Here is a 21,195-nt window from a genome sequence, read left to right on the forward strand (position 1 = left end):
AATGGGATGAGATACTGTATCGAAGGCCTTGCTAAAATCCAAGAAAATTACATCTACCTCTACTCCTGCATCTAAGCATTTTGTGACCCTGTCATAAAATAAAACCAGATTGGTCAGGCATGATCTACCCGCTATGAATCTATGCTGGTTTCCCTGCTGCATTCTTTTTCCTGCTGGACTCCAACAAATATGAATCTTCATAATCTTTTCAAAGACCTTTCCAAGGATGGAGGTGAGACTGACTGGCCTGTAATTACTTGGATCCTTCTTTCTCCCATTCTTGAAAATAGGGACCACACTGGTGCTTTTCCAGTCCTCTGGAACCTGACCCGAGCACCATGAGCACTCAAAGAGCCATGCCAGTGGTTCTGCTGTCACACCAGCCAATTCCTTCAGTACTCTCAGATGCAGCTCATCCAGGCCTGATGACTTGAACACATCCAGTCCATCCAAGTGACTCTGCACCAAGTCAGCATCAACAGTTGGTGGGCTGGTGTCCCTCTGATGCCCATCTGAGAACCGGTTAGGAGATTTATCTTGAGCCCTGTTCAGGAACACAGAGGCAAAAAACTCGTTGAATAGCTCAGCCTTGTCCCCCCTCTCTGTCACCAATTGCTCCTTCTTATTCAGTAGGGGTCCTATGGGGCCCTGCGCCTTTCTTTTACTCCCTATATACCTAAAAAAGACTTTTTGTTGTCTTTAATTTGTGTTGCCAGGCTCAGCTCTGTAGTTGCTTTTGCCTTTCTAACTGCCTCCCTGCAAGTGCTGGCCAAGTAGGTATACTCCTGCTTGGTAGCTTCCCCTGTTTCTACCGCCTATATGCCTTCTTTTTTGCCCTTAGTCTCCCGTGAATTTCCCTGTTTAGCCAAGGACATTTTTTGGCTCCTTTCCCCCTTTCCCCTCATACTGGGATAGTCTCCCTCTGCGCCTGAAGGATTGCTTCCTTTAGAAATGACCACTCTTCCTGGACTCCCATCTCACCAATACTCCTATCCTGCAGTACCTCATTGACTAAACTCCTAAGCACACTGAAGTTAGCCTTTCTAAAGTCAAGCACTTCCACCCTACTAATTACCTTACCTGCCCATATGGTGAATTTGATTGCTTGGTGGTTGCTGTCCCCAAGGTGACCACGAATCTGCAGCTCCCCTACCAGGTCCTCCCCCATAGCCAACACCAAGTCCAGTAAGGTATTCCCCCTAGAGAGACCATATACCTCTTGCATTAGGTGAAGGTCCTGCACACAGGTTAAGCACCTACATGAATGGTTGGATTTCGCTGACTGCTCCTCCCAACAGATGTCAGGGTGGTTTAGGTCCCCCATGACAACCACATCCCTAGACTGTATGATCTCTGAGAGCTGCCTCAAAAATTCCATGTCTAGCTTTTCCTCTTGGTGCGGTTGTCTGTAGCAAACCACCACCACCAAGTCTCTTTCCCCTCGACCTCCATGTATTTTAATCCACAATGCCTCAACTTTCTCCTCCTTTGATCCTATTTTGTCCTTGTTTCTTGGGGCAAATTCTCAGAGAACCTAACTGTGGGAGCTGCAGAGCATGGGCAACTCTAGGATGCCCATGGTCTCATAAAGCCAACTGATATCTGTTGCTAAATAGTGGTACAAATTGATACCACTTGTGTCACAGTAACAAATCTTGAGTATTTGTGGCATGACACAGGGCATGGGCTTTGCTTGGCCTTTGTGTTGCCATAAACATTTTTAGCATATAGGCAACAAAAGGTGACATCTGTTTCTACCCTAACACATCACCTTCCAGTAGCTGCCTGTGATGATAAATTCTTAGCGTGAATTGACAGACAACACCCTGAGAAAATGGTGGGATTTAATGGTCATTGATCCATTCATCAGGTCCATTTCTCAGGTCTATACTCTGCAACTGGCCAGAATGGCCAGTAATAAATAGAAAGTAGTTAAACTACTTATCAATCCCATATATCAGCAGTCTTCAGTTTTGTATTCTAAAACTGAAAATGACATTTACTTTAAAGTGGTTAATCTCTGTACTGGCCCATCTGCTCCTTTTCTTGCAAATGATCATGAAATAATTTAGTAGTAAATGCGGGGTTTTTTAAATAAAAATTCTACTAAATCTGAACACACAGATTAAAATTCTTGTTTTCTGAGACAGTGACTCTCCCTAAACAGCATTACTTTCTACTTTATTTTCTTTTCTTTATTTTTTCCCTTCACTCAGGATCAGAAAATATTCTTTGTCATTCAGTCTGAGTCAGCACCTTGTCCTTTGCCTATTATACAGCTAAGACTCCTATCATTATGGGTCAGGCTTTTAAAAAATGGATTCCTAGAGTTTGGATCCTAAATACATACTTAGGTTCTTAACTGGGCTAATTCTCTGAGAGGCTGAGTACCTGCATCTTCTAGCACTGTTCATAATTTGATAATCTGAAATCCAGAATGACATTGTACAACATGATATTCTTAACTGTAGTGGACAATTTGAGTCCTTTTCCAAACTGAAGCTTTAGAAAGCCTATACTTTAGGTAAAATTTTAATGCACAATGCAGAACACTTCTTTCCTAGGAATTGTATAACCAAGACTGTTGTAGAATGATGTGTATGCCTATTGTTGATATATTCATAACATGATATTATATATCTATGTCTTCACAGCTTAGCCCATTGCTTAAGGACACTGTCTTGAAGAGAACATTTAATGCTACCTTACAGAATCCTGCTGCAACTCAGATGGACAACACTGTTTGCAAAAATGGGGTAGTCCAGCCAAATTTTCTCTGCGTCTCTAATTAGGAGCTCTGTGAAGGTGAATATACATACCTATATTTCTAGACACTTTAAGAATTTGTAACAGATCATTACATTTTCAGGGTGTTTTCCAAGTGGCAAAACACACTAATTATAACTTTATTTGATAGCTGGAACTGCTGCTGTTGTATCCTACATCATAAGGAGTCTAGTAGCCTGTTTACACACCTCCTTTTGTGTATTGCTTTTTACACTTAGGAGATTCAATGGTTAATAATTTTTAAGTAAATATTATAGTAGAACACTGTACTTGTAGTTAAAGCAAATTATAATTGTGCCAGTGATGGATAGTAATGTTTATTATAGCCCTCTATTTATTTCCCAATGAGTATTCCTTTATTTCTTTAAAGAAACTGTAGAAAATTACATACGAATGAAATGTAGGTGGCAGGCTTCTCCACAGTCCATCTCCTTTCTCTAATGGCCCAGGCAACAAAATCCTAATACAAAAGCTGTGTTGTATGCTGTTACTGTGGCAACAATTATGACCCCAAAGGTAGGATTTTGACTTTATTAAAAGAACAGCCAAAAGGAATTGAAACGTGAGGGCCAGTCACTAAATTAAAAGTGAACTTCTTCAGCATAAAAGAATGTTTTAAGAATTCAGAAAACTGACTTAAAGATAGCTGCAAAAGTACAGAGATCATAATTAAAAACTTAATATTTGCCTACAGGTACCACACACAAGCACCTGAAAAAAGCAGTTGCTAAATAAGTACAGACTTTCATTCTAGATTCCAGTGTTGACTTTACCTATGACCCCTTTGTTAAAAAGCCTTCCCTCCTAATAGCCACCATTATCTGGTATATTGTTAGTGTTTTAAAAAAGCACATTGTAAATTGGTATGTCACACCTTTGCCCTGTTTAAATCCTGTGGGAAAGAAATTTTTTGAGATACATTATATCCAAACACACCTTCTCAAAAGTATCCCAAATAAGGTAGTGTGTAAGTGTCTCCCTTGATTTTATTTTTTTTCAGCATTTCCTTTGAATACTTAGTAAACAAAGCAAAAATCAAAACAACGGCTTCCTTTTATAGTTGCTATTACACACAATATTAGGGCATGTCCAGACGAGTGTGTACATGCCTTTTGTGGTGCCTCAGAGCTATTTGAGGTGCTGCAAAACTGCACATGGTACACATGCAAGTATTCACCGTGCTGCTTATTTGAAGCTCAGTGCCAAACTTTGATGCTGGGAGATCCTTGTGTCAAAAAAGGAGTGTTAAAAAAAAAAAGCAGTGTGGTGCACATGGCAGCAGTGTGCACTGCCAGAACTGCAGCCTGGCCGTCCAGAACCAAAGATCTTCACTGGTGTTGCTCTGTGAGGCCTCCAAGGCCCCAGGTAGGGCTGCTGGGGCCAGCATAGGTGCTAGTCCCAGCCTACCCTACTCCACCTGGGCACAGTTGCCCCATACCAAACCCCATGTGCAGGGGTGCGCACAGAGACAAAAAGCAATGGCACAAATTTGTGCCGCCGGTATTTGACATCGCAAACACATGCCCCCGCACATGGGAATGTGCCCTTAGAGTCTATACAAAATATCTACATGTGAGTTTAGAATGATTCAGACTGAGATGAAAACTGAAATTTTGTTTCTGTGATCTTTATCCTACGCTTGCAGAAGTTCATTGACTGTGATCTAAAGTTAGTATTGATAGAATGCTAGGGAACTTCCTTTTCTTCAAACTGGTATTTTCTCTATGAAACAAATCCCTTCCCTTGCCCTCTGAAGATACTATGGGAAAGGAAATAAAGTCCTAGGGATTGTTAGAAGGGACATAAATGTTAGATGAGGAGGAGCTGATGGGATTATCATCTTGAAGTTTCAAGATTTAGAACCAAATCTTAAAACAACTTGAGTGGATTGGTTCAGTACCAGCCTTTCACACCAAACTTAAGGCTTTTGTTCAGTTAGAAGGCACAGCAGATATGTACCTTTATAGACTAACTAAATAATATAGAGAGAGAAAGAGGGAGAGAACAAACTTTCATGAACCCAAGTTCACTTTGTCAGATGGTGTGAAAGGACATGCATAAAGCAGAGTAGAAGCCAGAGAAAGGAATTAGAATACAAAAGACAAAGAAAGGGAGAGAGAGAAAGAGAGTGGGAGAGGGGGGCAGCCCTGGTTCTCCAACACTGTCATGCTTTCTTGCAAGGTATAACACAAGGCAACAGCCATGTAGTGTGGCAGCTAAATTCTGAAGGGCAATTTAGGCAGTCAACACTTTTTAGGTCGAATAGTCTATCCTTGACAAGACATTGAGAATCAAGATGACATACATCCAAGCATACTCCAAGTAAGTGATGCCATGATTCACTAGTTGCCTAAATTAGTTAGATAAATCTTTGAAAGCATCTTGACCCAAGGGAATTTTGTGTCTAATAAAGCTGTGCAGGATTTGAAAAAGATTCCTTTAGTCCAGGATTAGAAGAGTTACACTTAGTGATCTGTTTTTTCCTTTTTTTTTTTTCTCTCTTTCATGCAGGGTTTAATCCAGTATTAGGATCCATTAGTGACTGAGCCAAGCTTGAAGTTATTTTCCAAAGGAGTGTCTACATTTTGATGATGACTTCCATCAGCTGCTCAAAGCAATATGATTGTTCTTATAACCTCCAGAGATAGGAAAGCTGTTCTTGCAAGACATCTTATTTAATTTTTCTTCTCTCTGAACTTTTTTCCTATTTCCAAACATTTGTTACTTTTTTTAACACTTAGAGAACTGATATTGCTGATTTTGAAGTCTAACTGAAAATACAAATAATGACTGAAAAGTTTTTTCTTTCTTTTAATTTTCTTCCTTGCCAGGAGGCTATAAAATGATAGACAATTTGAAATAAAACCAGAATTCAGTGATTGAGTTTGTCTGCTGTCACCACAGTAAATTAACATCCAGCCTGATTGTCCCAGCATGGCTGAATACACCCCACAAAACATAGAAAGGGAGAAGAGAAAATTTGTGAGGCTTCCCTTACTGTTCACTTCCTCAAAATGTTTAAGTGAGGGAAAAAGAGGCCTTTGCACATAAGCAGCAATGATCTTGGTCTTCAAGTTTTTCAGATTTTCCTCAATGTGGGTTTGAATCTTGGATTCCTGTGAGGTCCAATGTCTTCTAGCTGATTTTGTCTTTTTGTGCCTCTTCTCAGCTCTTTGTAGTTCTCTGCCTGGAGCAGCATAGACAGGTCTTCACCTCTTAGCTGCCTGTGGCCACACACTTTAGTTAGGTTTGACAGAACATAATGCTATATCCCTGAATGGATGTCCCAAGTGGACGTTTGAAAAGAGAGATGTGCATTCTACACTGTCCATCCCACCACCTGCAACCCTGGTGCAGATCCTTGTCTAATTACCTGTTTAGGAGTAGTGTTTCCTTTTGCTCCTGAGGAATTGTATTCTGGTTCTTGGAAGTGTTTGTAGGCATTACAGATCATAAGATAACACACATTAAAATCCAGTCATTCTGAGCACACTCTTGCCATTTTTCTCTACGTGACTTTTGATACAGTTTTAGTAGTTTATGACTCATGGGGGACATCTACATAAGATGCTTATCTTTGCATTGGCATAGTTCACAGTGAAGTAAGCATGTGCATCTACACAGGCATATACTTACTTTGCAGAAAACTTTCCTAATACTGAGTAAATTTACTACCTACAAATACAAGTAGCAAATTTACTCGGCATTAGTAATGGTGCTGTAGTGCTCGTGTAGACACCTGACCAGGAGCAAAATCTACACCCAGTCAGCGGTTCACCACAGGGTGGGAGATAGCTTCCTGCCCCAGGGAGGTGCCTGCTGCTGGGGCGGGCTCTGCCACAGGAGCCCAGGCAAAGACAATGTCCCTCTGCCCCCTACTTTGAGATCGTGCTTAAGGAGAAGGGGGCTGAGAGACCCTTATCTCCTACTGCCAGCTCTGAAACCTCAGGGCCACTGCTGGGAGATGCTTATCTCCCAGCGCTGCCTCTGTGACTGGAGCCACTGCTGGGAGATGCTGATAAAGGTCTCCCAGCCCAAGCCTCATGACCTGGAGCTGCTGCTGGGAGATAAGGGTCTCCCAGCCAGAGCCTCATGACTGCAGAGCCAGCACTGGGAGCTCCCTGCTGGTGGGGGCAGGGGAGCCTGTTCCTCGCCCAGCTCCACAAGTGCAGAGCTGGGGGGAACAGGCTGGGGTGCTTGTTTCCCGCCCCCCAAGAAAAATGCTTATGGAGCTGGGAAGGGAACAAGCTCCCCAGCCTCCTGGCTTGCATGCCTGGGTGAAGACAATGTTCCCCTATGCCAGCATGCCAGCAGCAGAAAGCTTCCATCCCCAGCTCCATGCTCGAAGAGCTGGGACTCAATCATGCTGGGACAAGCTGGGAGCTTATTCCCACCCACACTCCATGATCACAATTGCAGTTGCAGAGCAGGAGCTGGGAGCTCCCTGCATGGGGACAGTTCCCCACTCAGTCTGGAGCTGGCTTGGACCTGCCCCTGACTAGGACAGTTCCCAGCCAGCCCCAGACTGTGTGGGGAAGCAGAGCAGCCTGCAAGTGGCTCGGGACTGTCCTGTTTTGGGCAGTCCTCAGCCAGCTCTGGGCTGCACATGCAGACTTCCTTGCAGAGTCTACAGTTGGCCTGGAACTGTCCTGGTCAGGGGCAGGACTCAGGCCCATGCCCTGATCTGCTGGTGGGCTAGCTAGCCCCAACAGTGGATTAGGGCAATGGCCTGGGACCTGCCTCTCACCTGCAGCTCTTTCCAAGCCCCATGTCCCTGATCTGTGAGCCAAGGCCAGGAGCTCCCTGCTCCCAGGGTAGGGGTACACTGTCTCCACCTCAGCAGCAAGCGCCCCCCTGGTGCCAGGAGATAGCTGTCTTCTGGCCTGGTGCTCCCTGCCAGCCCCTGGAGCTCCCACCCATAGTGGCAGGGACCCGTTGTAGGGCTGCAGGGACCTGGGAGAAAATCTACTCCCTAATCTCAGCATGTGTGGATACCTATCCAAAAACACATACTCTGAAGTACTTTACTGCACAGTAAATCTAGACTGGACTAAATGCATGTGTAGATGAACCCACTAATTGGTAAATTTAAGGTGCATAGTCATTTGCTGTTCTTCATCTACATTAACACAACTTTGAGTTGTGTAAATGTAAACCAGGAGTAGCACATGCAACCATTCGCTATTCTCAGGAGCTGTGTGGAGAAATTGATGCAAGTAACTTGAGGTTGAGGTAGGGTGGGTGGGATTGAGGGTTCAGGGGCATTGGCGAGTCTGTAGTGGGGGTTGGCTGGTCCATGGAGGAGGAAGCTGCCCTGCTGGGGGACTAAAAATAGCTCAGTCAGAATAGCATAGCCCCTGGGCTGCACTGTGAACATGTGCAGGCATTCCTGAGATTGGGTTAACTTATTCTTAGATAAGGTTAACCTGATCTTGATCTAAGTTAATGCACCTCCTCATGTGAACTAATTTAGATCAGGAGTGCCATTTTCTGGGAGATTTAAACCCTCTGAATGCCTGCATGATTGGACATTTAGATTGACCTAACCCTGGGTCTTAATCTAAATGTAATGTACACACTCTTAGAATGCTTGATATGATGTAAAAGTAACAAATGAAACTCCAGTCATCATTAAAACGTAGTGTATGTATTCTGGCAGTTTTCAAGATAATATTTGTTGAAATTTTGGAATTCAGTTTAAAAATTGTAAAAAATATGTGTTAATCAAAATTATGTCAGTTCAAGTTATGCCATGTCACAAGGTTCCAGGCTTGGAAAAATCTTGCAAGTACAGAGTTGGAAAAATAGGCTTCCCAGACTAGTGCTGCAATAAAACAGTAGTTTATAACTCTGGTGATAGACACAATATTATACCTCTAAACTATCATTGGTCCTTTGATCTAACAATGCTTTTTTGACCTTATTATAAGTCTTAATAATGCAAGTTCCAAATCTCAGAGGTGAGGAATGTTCTCTGAAGCCCTGTTACAGAAAATGCTACATATTGCAGCTTGAAGTGCTATTGTTGTTTATATTACAGTAGCAAGGAAGTGAAGATATTAAATATTTAGTGTGAAAAAGGCATACAGTAACTCATGTCTTGTGCAGTATTTTTCTTTTCAATATATATATAGTAGCTGGAGCAAGTGCTTGAGAATATACTTCATGGAACACTCTGAGGGGGTGACCTGGATAATGCTACTCAATAGGTCTTTTCCATCTTTAATATCTGTGATATCCAACAATTAAAAGCAAAAATTATTAAAGGCATCCCTGATAAAGGCCTAAAGTCTCCAGAAGTAGACACACCTGTAAACTAATTACTGAAGCCTGATACCTATTTTTCAATAGCTGCTCCCATAGACAATGGGACAGCTGGGAAACTGCCCGGAAAAGGATGAAAGATTTATTCATTAAAGAAACCTTGAAAATGGAGAACATGTTTACCTCTTATTTTTAAGTAGTGCTGTAGAGTACAGACCGAAAACTGATTTTATGTGGGTGCTATATGGATGCAAACTGCTGGTCTTAGCAAAACATGGGAAGTTAATTACCAATTAAAAAGTATTCCATAATATATCATTGCTATATTCAGCAATAAAGTGTCTTAAATTCGCTGTAGCCATTGATAACTCCCTTTTATCACAACCTAATAAAGACAGTGCCTAGCTACTAGATTACATCCTATTATAGAGTCATTCTTAGCAATATTAGCAGTGCAAAAATTCATGCAGAAGAATGATTCATGCCCTCCTTCATTCAGCTTACATTCTCAAAATGGAAGTAAAATTCTTTAGTCAAAGAAACATATTTTCAAACATGCTGTTTTCAAAATGAAGCATTGTTTTTCATGATTTATCTGTTGGCTATAAAGCAAAACTAGAAAGCTTCACTGAGATTAACTCAATATGCAAGGGATAATCAACCAAAATCCAGGAAAGCACTATCTACTTAGTTTTTCAATACTTGCCTTGTCTTTTTGTTCTTTTTATTGATTTGGGGGGGGCGGGGGGTGACTCAGTTCTGGTGGGCCTGTTAAGTTTTTTGTTTTATCAGACACAACTCAAGGGATTTCTGCTCTACAAAACAAATGTCTTCAAACAGAAACTTGCATTAATATAAATGGCTGGGCCTACCTTCCTTAACATATGAATGAGAAGTACTGTTGTCCTGTTGTCACAAAATCCATGATAAGAGGGATGGTAACATCATTAGGTGGGACTAAAGGGAATGATGCAACAATACCCAATGGTTTTCCTATACTTTGATAAAGGAGTTGCCCCCAGAAACAGCTTTGTAATTCTTATAGGGAAGAAGTGTAGATTGGTCTTTGCAGAGGTGCCAAGTACATGGGGGCCCAAGGGCCCTGGCCTCCCTTGGGAAGAGGGCTGTCACCTGAAATGAGTAAAAGTTTCCACATGTCCATCACCTTAGCACCCCTCACCTCCTCCCCACCAAAAATAAATGTCAGCATCTATGGGTCCTTCGACATTACCCTAAGCCAACCAGATTTTACCTCTTTAGAACATGAAGCACCATGATATCCATGGGGTAACTAAATAGCTTTACATTCACTGGGATGTTAAATCAAGTTTCTGTTTCCTGTATGCTGCAGAAGTGTGGACTTGTCCCTGTGCTTTCTGGTTCACCAGGATGCTCACAAAGGCAAAATCATAGTGTGTTTGCAATGCGTGCCCCGGCAAATCTAACAGCGTACATATAGTTACATAAGTAAGTTGTAGCTTATATTTTGTCCCTTGAAAATTGGATTCCCATGATGCTAGTACTACAAAGCACTAATTGCTTCATCAATGGCTGAGGATCTTTTGGATGAAAATCATTAAGCAGATATGACTTGTCTGGTCAATAAAGATCCAAAGGCCCATGTTGGTGTGCAGCCTTTGGGGCATTAAGTAGATTCTACCCTCTTCCAATAAGCATGTATTACAATGATCCTGCAACCATATACCATATGTTCTTACATACAACATGCACCCCAAAAGCAGCTTATTGAAGTCTGCATTACTACATGAGATGTTTATTTCAGAGTTGCCTGACTTGATCCGCAGTAAAAATCTCGGCATCTACACATGCGCCTCTATTAGTCCACAAGAAACTAATAAATTCTGCAGCAGTGTAGTATTTGTAAATACAAATACTATCTTGCTGTGGAGTTTTTTACTTTGCAGCACTGAATGTGTAGACACTGATACAACTGGCTAGAGCATAAGGATTCTTCTGTGTCGGGGCTGTCTGCAGGCTAGCCCTGCACTAGAGCACCCTTGTGCCCCAGGCGGCCCCTCCACAGTATGTTGAGCTGGGTTAGAGCAGCCCCAGGCTGGCAAGCTGACCCTGCCAGCCCCCTGACACACATGTAAACACAGTGCCTGGGAGCAATAAATTCCAGTGCAATAAGCACTGGAGTATATTGCATCACATTAATATATTAATACAGTAATATGTTAATATAGTGTAATTATTTATTAAATTAATTTATTTTAATTATTTAATAATAATTAATGTATTAATACATGTAGCAACTCCAGGAAATGTATTTTTTCTTCATGTTGTCTTTCAAAAACAAGGTGCATATATCATTCTGGGGTGTACTGTAAGCGAGAAAATATTGTAATTGGTGGAATGGCTCCTATTATATATGTGTTCATACACGTAAGTTATAGTTGCCACAGAATCTCTTTTTTGAGCCTCAAATTGCAGGTATTTGTGGTTCTGACACTTGTTCCCCTTTTCCTCAACCACCTGAAAGAAAAGAAATAACAAAAAATAACCCAATAAGTATTTGAAGCTCAATCTAGCTTACAGGTCTTAAACATCTAGAATTTAAGAAAGGAAGCTCAGCTGTTCAGTGCTAGTCCTCATCTCAAATACATGTGCTGCACTCTTGTCATGCATCCACAGATGCATCTCGAGCAGGTCCAAGGAGGTGATCCTCCCCCTCTATGCAGCACTGGTCAAGCCGCAGCTGGAGTACTGTGTCCAGTTCTGGGCGCCGCACTTCAAGAGGGATGTGGACAACATGGAGAGGGTCCAGAGGAGGGTCACTCGTATGATCAGGGGACAGTGGGCCAGGCCTTTATGAGGAGAGGCTACGGGACCTGAACCTGTTCAGCCTCCACAAGAGAAGGCTGAGGGGGGATCTAGTGGCCTGTTACAAACTAGTCAGGGGGATCAGCAGGCACTGGGGAAGTCCCTGTTCCCCCGAGCACTGCCAGGAGTGACCAGGAATAACGGTCACAAGCTGGTAGATTTAGGCTAGATATCAGGAGGTGCTACTTCACAGTCAGGGCGGCTAGGATCTGGAACCAACTTCCAAGAGAAGTGGTGCTGGCCCCTACCCTGGGGGTCTTTAAAAGGAGGTTAGATGAACACCTTGCTGGGGTCGTTTGAACCCAGTAATCTTTCCTGCCATGGCAGGGGGTCAGACTAGATGATCTACTCAGGTCCCTTCCGACCCTAGAAACTATGAAACTATGAAACTCTATCCTTTGGGCTTTAGGCAGAGACATATGCATCAAACAGACCAGAGAAGCAGTAGATAACACACCCAGCTTATGAGTCAGTCATACAGAAAAGGGATACCCACCTGATTTTTCAAGTATATTTTGCTTACATTATCCCTTTGGTCTTGCAAGTCTCTGTCATAGGCTGAGCCGTGCAAAAATAGAGTTTTGGAACATAGTTAAAGATTTGGGGTGCCTATACACAAACAGTGAGTCTGCTCTGACATGCTGTAATTAATTCAGTAGGTTTGCTGGAGCATGGTAATTACCAATAAAGTGCAGTGGGGGCACTTTATCTAAAACTCTTTTAATTAGCTTTAAATAAGGTGGCCCTGCCACCATTTTGAAGTGCAGGGATGGTGATACACAAGGTGCTCCAGGCACACTCCAGGCTCTAATTTAAGTGCCCCCCGCCCCACTCCCAGAGCATGTCTGTAAATGCCCTTGATAACAATTTTTTATGGGCAGGCTAGAGGGAGAGGGGCTGAGAGGCAAGAGGTTTACTCCCTGCCTTTAACTGGGCTGGGTAAAATGGCAGCAGTTGAAAAATGATGATGATTCAGAAATAAATAAGTAGTAGCACTGGTTAAAAATCTATAAATAAATATTATCAATTAAGATATTGTAAGGTAAAGCACTGATTATTCTAAAGAGAAGGATACTAATCTATTGGAAGTAGAGAGGTTTATATTCTTCATCTTTTATGACTGGAGGCATTAACATGGCTGGGGTATCACACTCCTGTTTTCCTTCATAACGTTCATGACCTGGCAAAATAAAAGATGCACTGTGAGACCTATACCCCATAGTACATCCCATGAATGGGAACATGCAGAGTCCATTTTGAAGAACTCCAATTACAGATAAGTAACTTCCATTTCCTCTGTGAAGAAAACTGAAGAACATGGTTCCTAGCAGGCTGCCACCTTTAAAGGTTTTGCTCTTTTAAACAGTTGTTCAATGGCTGCTTTCTAAATTCAGGGCAGAAATATGGCAGAATGTAATCCTATAGTGGTTGCTCTATGGAAAGAATGACAGAGGGTGCATCTACATGTGCAATTAATGTGAGTGAATCTACTCCAGGTCAATTTGGGCTGCAGTAAACTAATCCCAACCGTACCATCTACACATGCATTTAAGCACAATGATTTACTATGTTGTTAGATACCACTTGTATCTGACAGGACTATCTGGCAGTGCAATAAATTAGCAATTTAGTCTGCTGCACAGTAAAGCATCTCATGTCAACATACCCAGAGGGTATAATATAAAGGACTTGGATGCTTCCAAGTTGGGTGCCACAATGCCTATTTTTAGTAGCCCTAAAGTGGCACCCAAAGCTCAGAGTTAAGCATAAAGTTGATCCACTGTAAAGAAAAGAATGCAAAATTCCCGAGGTCAGAGAAGAGCATGCAAGAGGGTGCCTAGCTACTGTAGCTCTATGGTTATGGCACACACCTGGGACTTCTGAAGATTATTTATGTGTTTTAACTAATAACTGTTTTAATGTAAAAGGCATAAACAATCTGGGGAGAAGTCATAATTTAGGACTTCCTTCTCCTGGCTAAGTGCACTAACCATTAGGTACAGTCAGGCTTCCTCTTCTCTGCTTGTCTTCTGGAGCCATGAATCTTGCAGGCAGAGGTGCCAAGCACATGGGGGCCAGAGGGCCCTGGCCACCCTTGAGATGAAGGCTGTCTCCTGAAAGGCATAAAACTTACCAAATTTCCATTATCTTAGGCCCTCGCCCTGGCAAAATTAAGGTCAGTTCCTGTGCTTGCTGTGCTTTCTACACAGTACTCAACTTCCACAGGAATATAGAGGAGTGTCCCTCTTTCTTACCAGCCTAGCCTATAGCCTGGTGAAAATGTTACTCTCCTGGGAAATGGGAAATGCAGGTTTGAAGCTCTTCAAGATGAGGAAGCCTTAGAACTGAGGTTTCCCACTTTGGGGGTGAGTGCCTTAACCTACTACATGAAAATACAGCAGCACAACCTCCTCCTCCAACCATACTTTTTAATGCAAGTGGCCATGACTGCTACGTTTTGTGCTGAATTTAATTCTGCAGGTGAGTGTAAGTGGTGCTTTGTTCATGCCTAACACATTGGGCCTCTCTGGGGACTGAGGCACTGCTCAGTTTCTGGATCCAAAAGGGAATTATCCCCTAATGATGTGCACTGAAGGCAAAATTACAGGAGCATTGGGACTCTCAGGTATAAAAAGAAGGTACCTCGTGTGTTTAGGTGTCCCCAAGGTTAGACAGCCTCTCCACATGGAGTTTTGAATTGCAGTTTTGGATTTTGACACTTGAAGTCTGCTTAAGTCTGTTTTCAGGTGTCTGAGACTTCCCTTGGGTCTGTTCCAAAGTTATTGTGCTTTTCCATCTTTGATTCCTAAGATTTTGCACTTCAGAGGCATTGAACACGTTTGGACTGATTCATTTTTTCCCAACTCCCCAGTTAGTGTCAGTGCAATGGGCAATGAGAAACTTCACTGTTCTGGTTGGCCAGCATTGTCCTCCATTTTGATGCTGATATACAGGATAGGCAAAGTGCAGAGTACCAGACAAATCAAATACATATTTGATGGGTCAGAGTTGAAGACAGCTTTCTTGAGAAAAGAACAATTAAAAGATACAGTATCCATTTTGCCAGCTTTTGCCACAGGCTCCACTCTGAAGCAATATGAAATGGTCAAGCTAGTAAAATATAGAAAATTAGGAGTTTTTCTGGAATAGGCATCCTGACGTTGTAATATAGCTACGGTATTTTGATTGAGCTTTGAAACTGATTTTCAAGGGCTCTTTCTGAACCTTCAATTGTTAAAATTTGGCCAGTCCACAAAAGTAAGGATTACAGAGAGTTAGTTTTGTTCTGAGTTCCTGCTCTTCGTGACAGAAAGGCTGGGTGATTGTTTTAAAGGTAATCCCTGAGCACTTATCTTTGGCCTCCAGATAGCACAGGCTGTTGCTGAGCAAGCAAGCAAGTAGGATATGTAAAACATATTCATTAGAAATACTGACAGGCTGCAGTTTAACTCTGACCTCGTGATTAAGAGTAGAAAGAGAAAAGGGGCGAATTTTCAATCACCGCACAGGACTTACATGCAGAAATCCTGTTATAAATAACAGGATTTAAGCCTGTACATTTCAAATATCCCTTTGAAAATACCCCCATTTAAAATCCTATGCTAACTTTTTCAAACAACACGGTAGGTAAATATAAAATAAAATAATATTTGTGTTGCTCCTTCCTTCGTGTGAAATTGTGGTTGAAGATTAATTCATTTGCACTTGGGATTCTTTTAACTTTATTTCAGAGTCATCTAGATTCAGTGGGGATTAAAAATTCAAATCTTCCCACTCCTATATTTATCTTCCTTTATGTCTTGTGAGCATGTTTTTGTATGCAGCAAAATAGTATGCTGAAAACTGTGGACAAAAATACATAATCTTCAGGTGCTCTATGTCTGCTTGTGAACCACTAATGAAGAATGTAAAGTTTTCTTGTTCTAGAAAACCAACACGGGTTCAAAATGACCTAGGAATAACTACAATTCGAAAGCAAGAAACAATTTTAGTAGTGCAAAATGCTCAGAAGCTTTCCCCACTATTGCACAGTGGGTGATTTTTCAGCCTGTCCAAGTAATCCCATATGAGAGAAAGGAGGATTTGCTTTTGAATGGATTTGAATTTTGAAAATGGGATCAATAGTCTGGATCCGTGAACTTCTGACACTTGCTGGGAGCCAAATCCAGATCCAGATTTTTCAGGCCAGGCACATCATTACAGAACAAATAATCATTCATTGGTCTCAATTTGGGCTTTTATGCACCTCATACTTAAACACACTATGCCTATTTTCAGGCACTTCCTGCTGGGACTCCAAGGCTGTTTATTGTGGGACTCCAAGTCTATCTAACAGGCACCCGTTTTGTTGAAAAATGACTATTACCAGTTCCCAAAGTACCTGTTGCTTCCATGAGGCAGTAGATTGGCAGGGTCTAGGTATCTTAGTGTGTGAGACATCACTGTATGCATTTTAGTGGGTTTTATTAGGTTTTATGTGGAAATACCCATATCATGCCCCTAGTCTAAATTTATGGATCATGTACCAAGAAACCTCTGAACTCTGAGGGCTTCCCTCAGGAACTGCAAGTGTAGGGCCCTTCCCAAAGCAGATGCCAGTTCATGAACAATGTGTGCCCCCTGGCGCCTGGGGGGCATGGCGGCTCTGGTGGCAGCGGGAGCCTAGCAGCAGCAGTGAGAGCACAATGGTGGTAAGCGGGGGAGCTCCCGCAGACACTGGCAGTGGCGGGGTGGAGCGGGGTTGGCAAGTGGTGACTGCCCACAGGCACGGCTGACAGTGTCGGCAGCGCCTTTTCGTAGAGGGTGCACTGCCACGCTTAGAGGGTGCATGTGCACCTGTGTGCACCCCTTACACGTCACCAATGTGCCAGTTGTCTATAATTTGTCACAGAAACAGGTTAAAGCTGGCAGGGGATGATGCAAATAAATAGGGCAAATAATCCCAGAAACCTATTGAAAGTTGCTGCATTCGCTTGTGTTACTACACTCTGATTTTACAATATTGAAGACAGTAAACATTCAGAGTTTACTGGTTTGAGTACAATTGATTTTGCACACAGGCAGTAAAGCATTTGCTTAGCTTGCCTTACCGCTCTCAAAAAAGAAAACCAGGACACAGAAGACTACTTGGGTTCTCATGAGACTGCCACAGACACTGCTTTTCAGAGGTTTCTGGGGCTCTGAGGCACCCACACACCTCTCTCTCAAGTGTAAATAAGCAGATACAAGACCCTTAAAGAACCACAGAGAGTTCTTTTGTTTCTTTACAGCTTTTTTTCCAGCCTTTTCTTAAAAGAACATTGTTAAAATAATACTAATAATATAAATTAATAAGAACAATATTTAATATTTTCCATTATGACCTTTATTTTGAGAACAATTAATTGAGGAATTTTCACTTACACCCATTTTGCCTTTTACTCCTTTTATGTTCTGAAGTGCGGCTATAATGAGTTTAATTAAGCGAAAATGGATGCTAGGGTACAATGTTACAAAAGGTTGCTATGCACCGATAATGTATTTAGTGTAATAGTAGGAGTCATTTACAGTCAAGTTGCTCACAACAAATGTTAATTGTTGCCTTAAATGACAAGCCCTTCTAATTATAAGGAAAACAAACCTAAAACCCAGTTTTGCAAACCCCCAGGACTTTGCTGTGTTAAGGAATGTCATGCATTTTATTCACCAGGAGCCGTTTGAAATGGGAGAAAATAGTAGATGGGGTGCCTGGATAGGATTTGAATATACCTTATTCTGAAGTGAAATAGTTAGTGGTCGCATCGGTGAAAAGTATTTGCGATTGGGGCGGTGACATCTCGTAAAATGTGGAAAAGAAATACAGGACGAAGCGCTCAGAATTATAATGGAGATGACAGTAATCCTGCACAGGACAAGGGGAGTACTAGATGATTTAGGGCTTGGTTGTGTGAACCTTACATAAACTGTGGAGCACTTCCACTGAAGGCAGTGGACTACTTGTGTAAGTGCTCCAACGTTGCCCTCAGTTCAGCACATTTCTAAAAAACAGAAACACTTATGTGCACAGGAATTGTGAACTAGCACATGTACCTTCACATGTGTACATGCAAACAGTATCTTGTGCGTGCAAAATGGACATTTGCTTCAGCTTCTGTCGACCACCTGCCTTGCCTGTTTATAAAAGTGGCTCAGTGAGCTCTTCAGGGCAGCCTGTGTGTGTCTTCCTGTGTGTCTGGGAAATCTTTAGCTCATACAGTATGTGCAAATAATAACAATTGTTTCGTTCCATCCCTAGCTTTCAGCCCTCCATGAAACAGAACTGTATCTAGTGTTCCTGCGCTTTTTTTGTTGGTGAAGGCCAGATAAATTAAATGAAAAGAAGGCCTGATCCTGTTTCCGGGGCTGCCAGTAGGAATTTTGCCATCATCTTTAATAGCATTGATTCAAACCCAGAGGTAAGGAAAATATGTTAACAAAGGGGAAATCCTGCATGTGCAAATGCAATAAAGAGAAAAAATAAAGATAGGAAGGGGCATCAGTGCTATGACATTTGGATTTATCTGAAGCCTGTTCACACACACAACAACAAACACAAGGAAGAAAAGTTGAAATGTACAACTCTATGTAGCTGGATTAAAGTGAACATTTTAAGTCAGAGTTCTTTCTTTTGGTCTCGGTTCCTTCAGCCTTTGTAATAAACAATTCTGGGAGACAGGGATTAGAAGCAGCTGCAAGCCTCCATGTGATCTGAAGGGCACAGTAGGACAATGAGGAATTTAGATATCATTCATTTTCTTTTCTTTTCTTTTCTTTCATTCTCCCCCCTCCATTCCACATGGGAAACAATCAGTCATTCTCAGCCATGGAGAATGACCCCCTACCTTTCACAGTCCATATCCAAAAAACCTTTGGCAAAGCAGACCTGAATTCCAGCTAGCTCAGCACTGCTGGAAGTCACATTCTGCACTGTAGGACATAGGGGTTCATGAATCATGGGCTTATACTGTACACTAAGTACCTTCAATCAATTGTCAGCAACACTGATTGACCACTCTCTGAGCACTCTATATACTTCCACTTTTGTTTTAATGCCTTTTCAGTTTGCACAATGAGCTTATGAAACCTTACTGGAATCAAGTTCCTCTCTGATTAAAATCCCCTTTTTTAAATGCAGCTTTGCAGCAGGGATGCCAGCCTGAAGGGCCCAGCATGGCAAAGATACATTCCCGATGATTTATGTAACTTCGCTTCCTTGATGATTACCCCAAATAAATCATCTTGGTATTTTCAGTGGTGATTTAGCTGCCCTTTACATTCATATAAATCTTCAGGCCAAGGAGAAAATTAGCCAAGTCCACCCATTGATCTTGTGAGGTAAATTTTACCTTGGCAGCAGGGGCTCCATTGATAAACAATGAGGCAGTGCAAATAACTTATCAGTTTACTTTTAATCAATGCTGTTTCTCACAATGTATTATTCTACCAATGGGTCTAAATCACTGTGCGCTATAACTGTTGTTTTCAAAACCTTTTAATCTAATTGGAAAATGTTCCTTTCAACTGGTAATAAACACTCACTAAGCTGTCTGTACCTAATTGAGCTGTAGTAATTTATGTGAGCTCCCTACTGCTTTTTCTCTCTTTAATCAGACAGACTGCGCTGTGTCTTTAACTAATGAAATCCAAGGCTTCACCCAGTAGATCTGATCCAGTGTCACCACTGAATAAATCTTCATTAACATTGGCATGTCCCACATCCTCCCCTTGTCCCATTTCATCATTGACTCAAGAGTCACGCCATCAGAGGCAGGCCAAAGTCACTGCTTTATTTACACAAATAAACAAGCATCAGTCATGAACGTGGCATCAAGTCAGAAAAAGAACAATGTACTGGACCACTTAGTTGGGACTTAATAATAATAATCCTGATGTTCTTTTCTCAGGGAGAAGTTGTAAACTATCTCAACCACTTGGGCCAGAAGTACTTCCAGTTGCAATGTGTAGAGTCATAATCAGGAATTTTTCCCTACTCGAATGTCTACACAAATATGTCATGACCCCTAATATAAGAAAATATCCTGTTAAGATATTTGGAATAAAAGACTGTTTTCAAATTCACTTCTGTCCTTGACAAGGGCTCAGTTGCTAACTGAAGGCATATTCACAGCAATACAACTGGGTCAAAGCCTACAAAATATGCTGTACAGGCAGTTCTTCTGGTCTGAGAGAAGGGCACTATCCAGACAGAATAACATCAAGTACTCACTCCTCATTTGAACTGTTTGAAAATATTCTGATGGAAAATTGTCTCCGGTAAAATGTTGCTTCATTGGAACTATGCTGGTTGTGATGAAATTTTATTTTGGGAAAACAGGGATTGAAAAAGGGCTTTTCTATAAAGCTGGACCAGAACATCTCACTGTTTCTCTTCAACCTGACTTTTATTTTAAAATGTTTACATTATACATTTGCTAAGCATTAAGAATATCTAGAGCAAAATTAAACGTCTTGATTTTTATCAAAAAAGATAAAATGAACTATTTCATTTAACCCCAAACTCTTGTTTTTTTGTTTCTGCTGAGAAGAAAAAATAAAAAAAAATATTTTGGCTTGCTGCTTCATCTAAATTTCAATTGTTCTCAGAGCTATATTCACTATATTCATGAGACTGTTCAAAACTCTGAGCGGGTTATTTTTAATTAATTGCACATGATAGGATTAATCTGCCACTGATGCAAGTCCATGAAACCCCCTGTTTTGCCTACAGGAAGACCAATGAAAAAAGAGGATAAGCAATGGGGTTGCAAAGCCCATGCACAAGTAGCCTGACTTGTCATTGGAAAATATAGTATGCAGATCAGGAAAATCTCATAATAAAATTCCCTAGTAAATGAATCAAGGGTCCTGAATCTGCTGAATACTTGTTCATGAATCCATGGACACATCCCCATGAATGTGCATGTGTGGTTTGCGGTGTCGCTGGCCCACCTGTGGTGCTGCAAACTGCACACACCACACATGCAGGCATTCATAATGCTGTTAATTTGCAGTGCAGTGCAGCATTTTTTTTTACATCAGGAGATCCTGATGTAAAAAAAACCTGCACCAGAAAAAAGCAGTGTGGTGTATGTGGTGGCAGCATGCCCCACCCAAAACTGCAGCCTGGCCTGCAAAAGCCATGCTCCAGCTGCCTGCCAGGCTTTGCATGCCCAGATTACCACTGCTGGAGCCCTGGGAGGCCCCCAGGACTTGAGGTAGCCCAGGTGCTAGCCCCAACATTTCCTACCCCACCTGAGGCAACTTGCTGCATGCCAGAGTGCA

The 21,195-nt window shown here is 41.9% G+C and overlaps 1 protein-coding gene across 1 annotated transcript in view; it reads left to right on the plus strand.

The window, feature by feature from the left end:
* STPG2 (sperm tail PG-rich repeat containing 2) overlaps nt 1-20,210 on the plus strand; it is a 744,920-nt gene extending 724,710 nt beyond the window's left edge. The window contains exons 13-15 of the mRNA XM_019526495.1: nt 2,655-2,756; nt 6,558-6,559; nt 19,822-20,210. Coding sequence (XP_019382040.1) covers nt 2,655-2,756; nt 6,558-6,559; nt 19,822-20,005 — 288 coding nt within the window. The 3' untranslated portion in view covers nt 20,006-20,210. The remainder of the gene's footprint in view (nt 1-2,654; nt 2,757-6,557; nt 6,560-19,821) is intronic.
* Nucleotides 20,211-21,195: the final 985 nt, after the last annotated feature.

The sequence above is a fragment of the Gavialis gangeticus genome, unplaced genomic scaffold (assembly GCF_001723915.1).
Source record: "Gavialis gangeticus isolate Ggan-Ray unplaced genomic scaffold, GavGan_comp1, whole genome shotgun sequence".
Taxonomy (NCBI): Eukaryota; Metazoa; Chordata; order Crocodylia; family Gavialidae; genus Gavialis; species Gavialis gangeticus.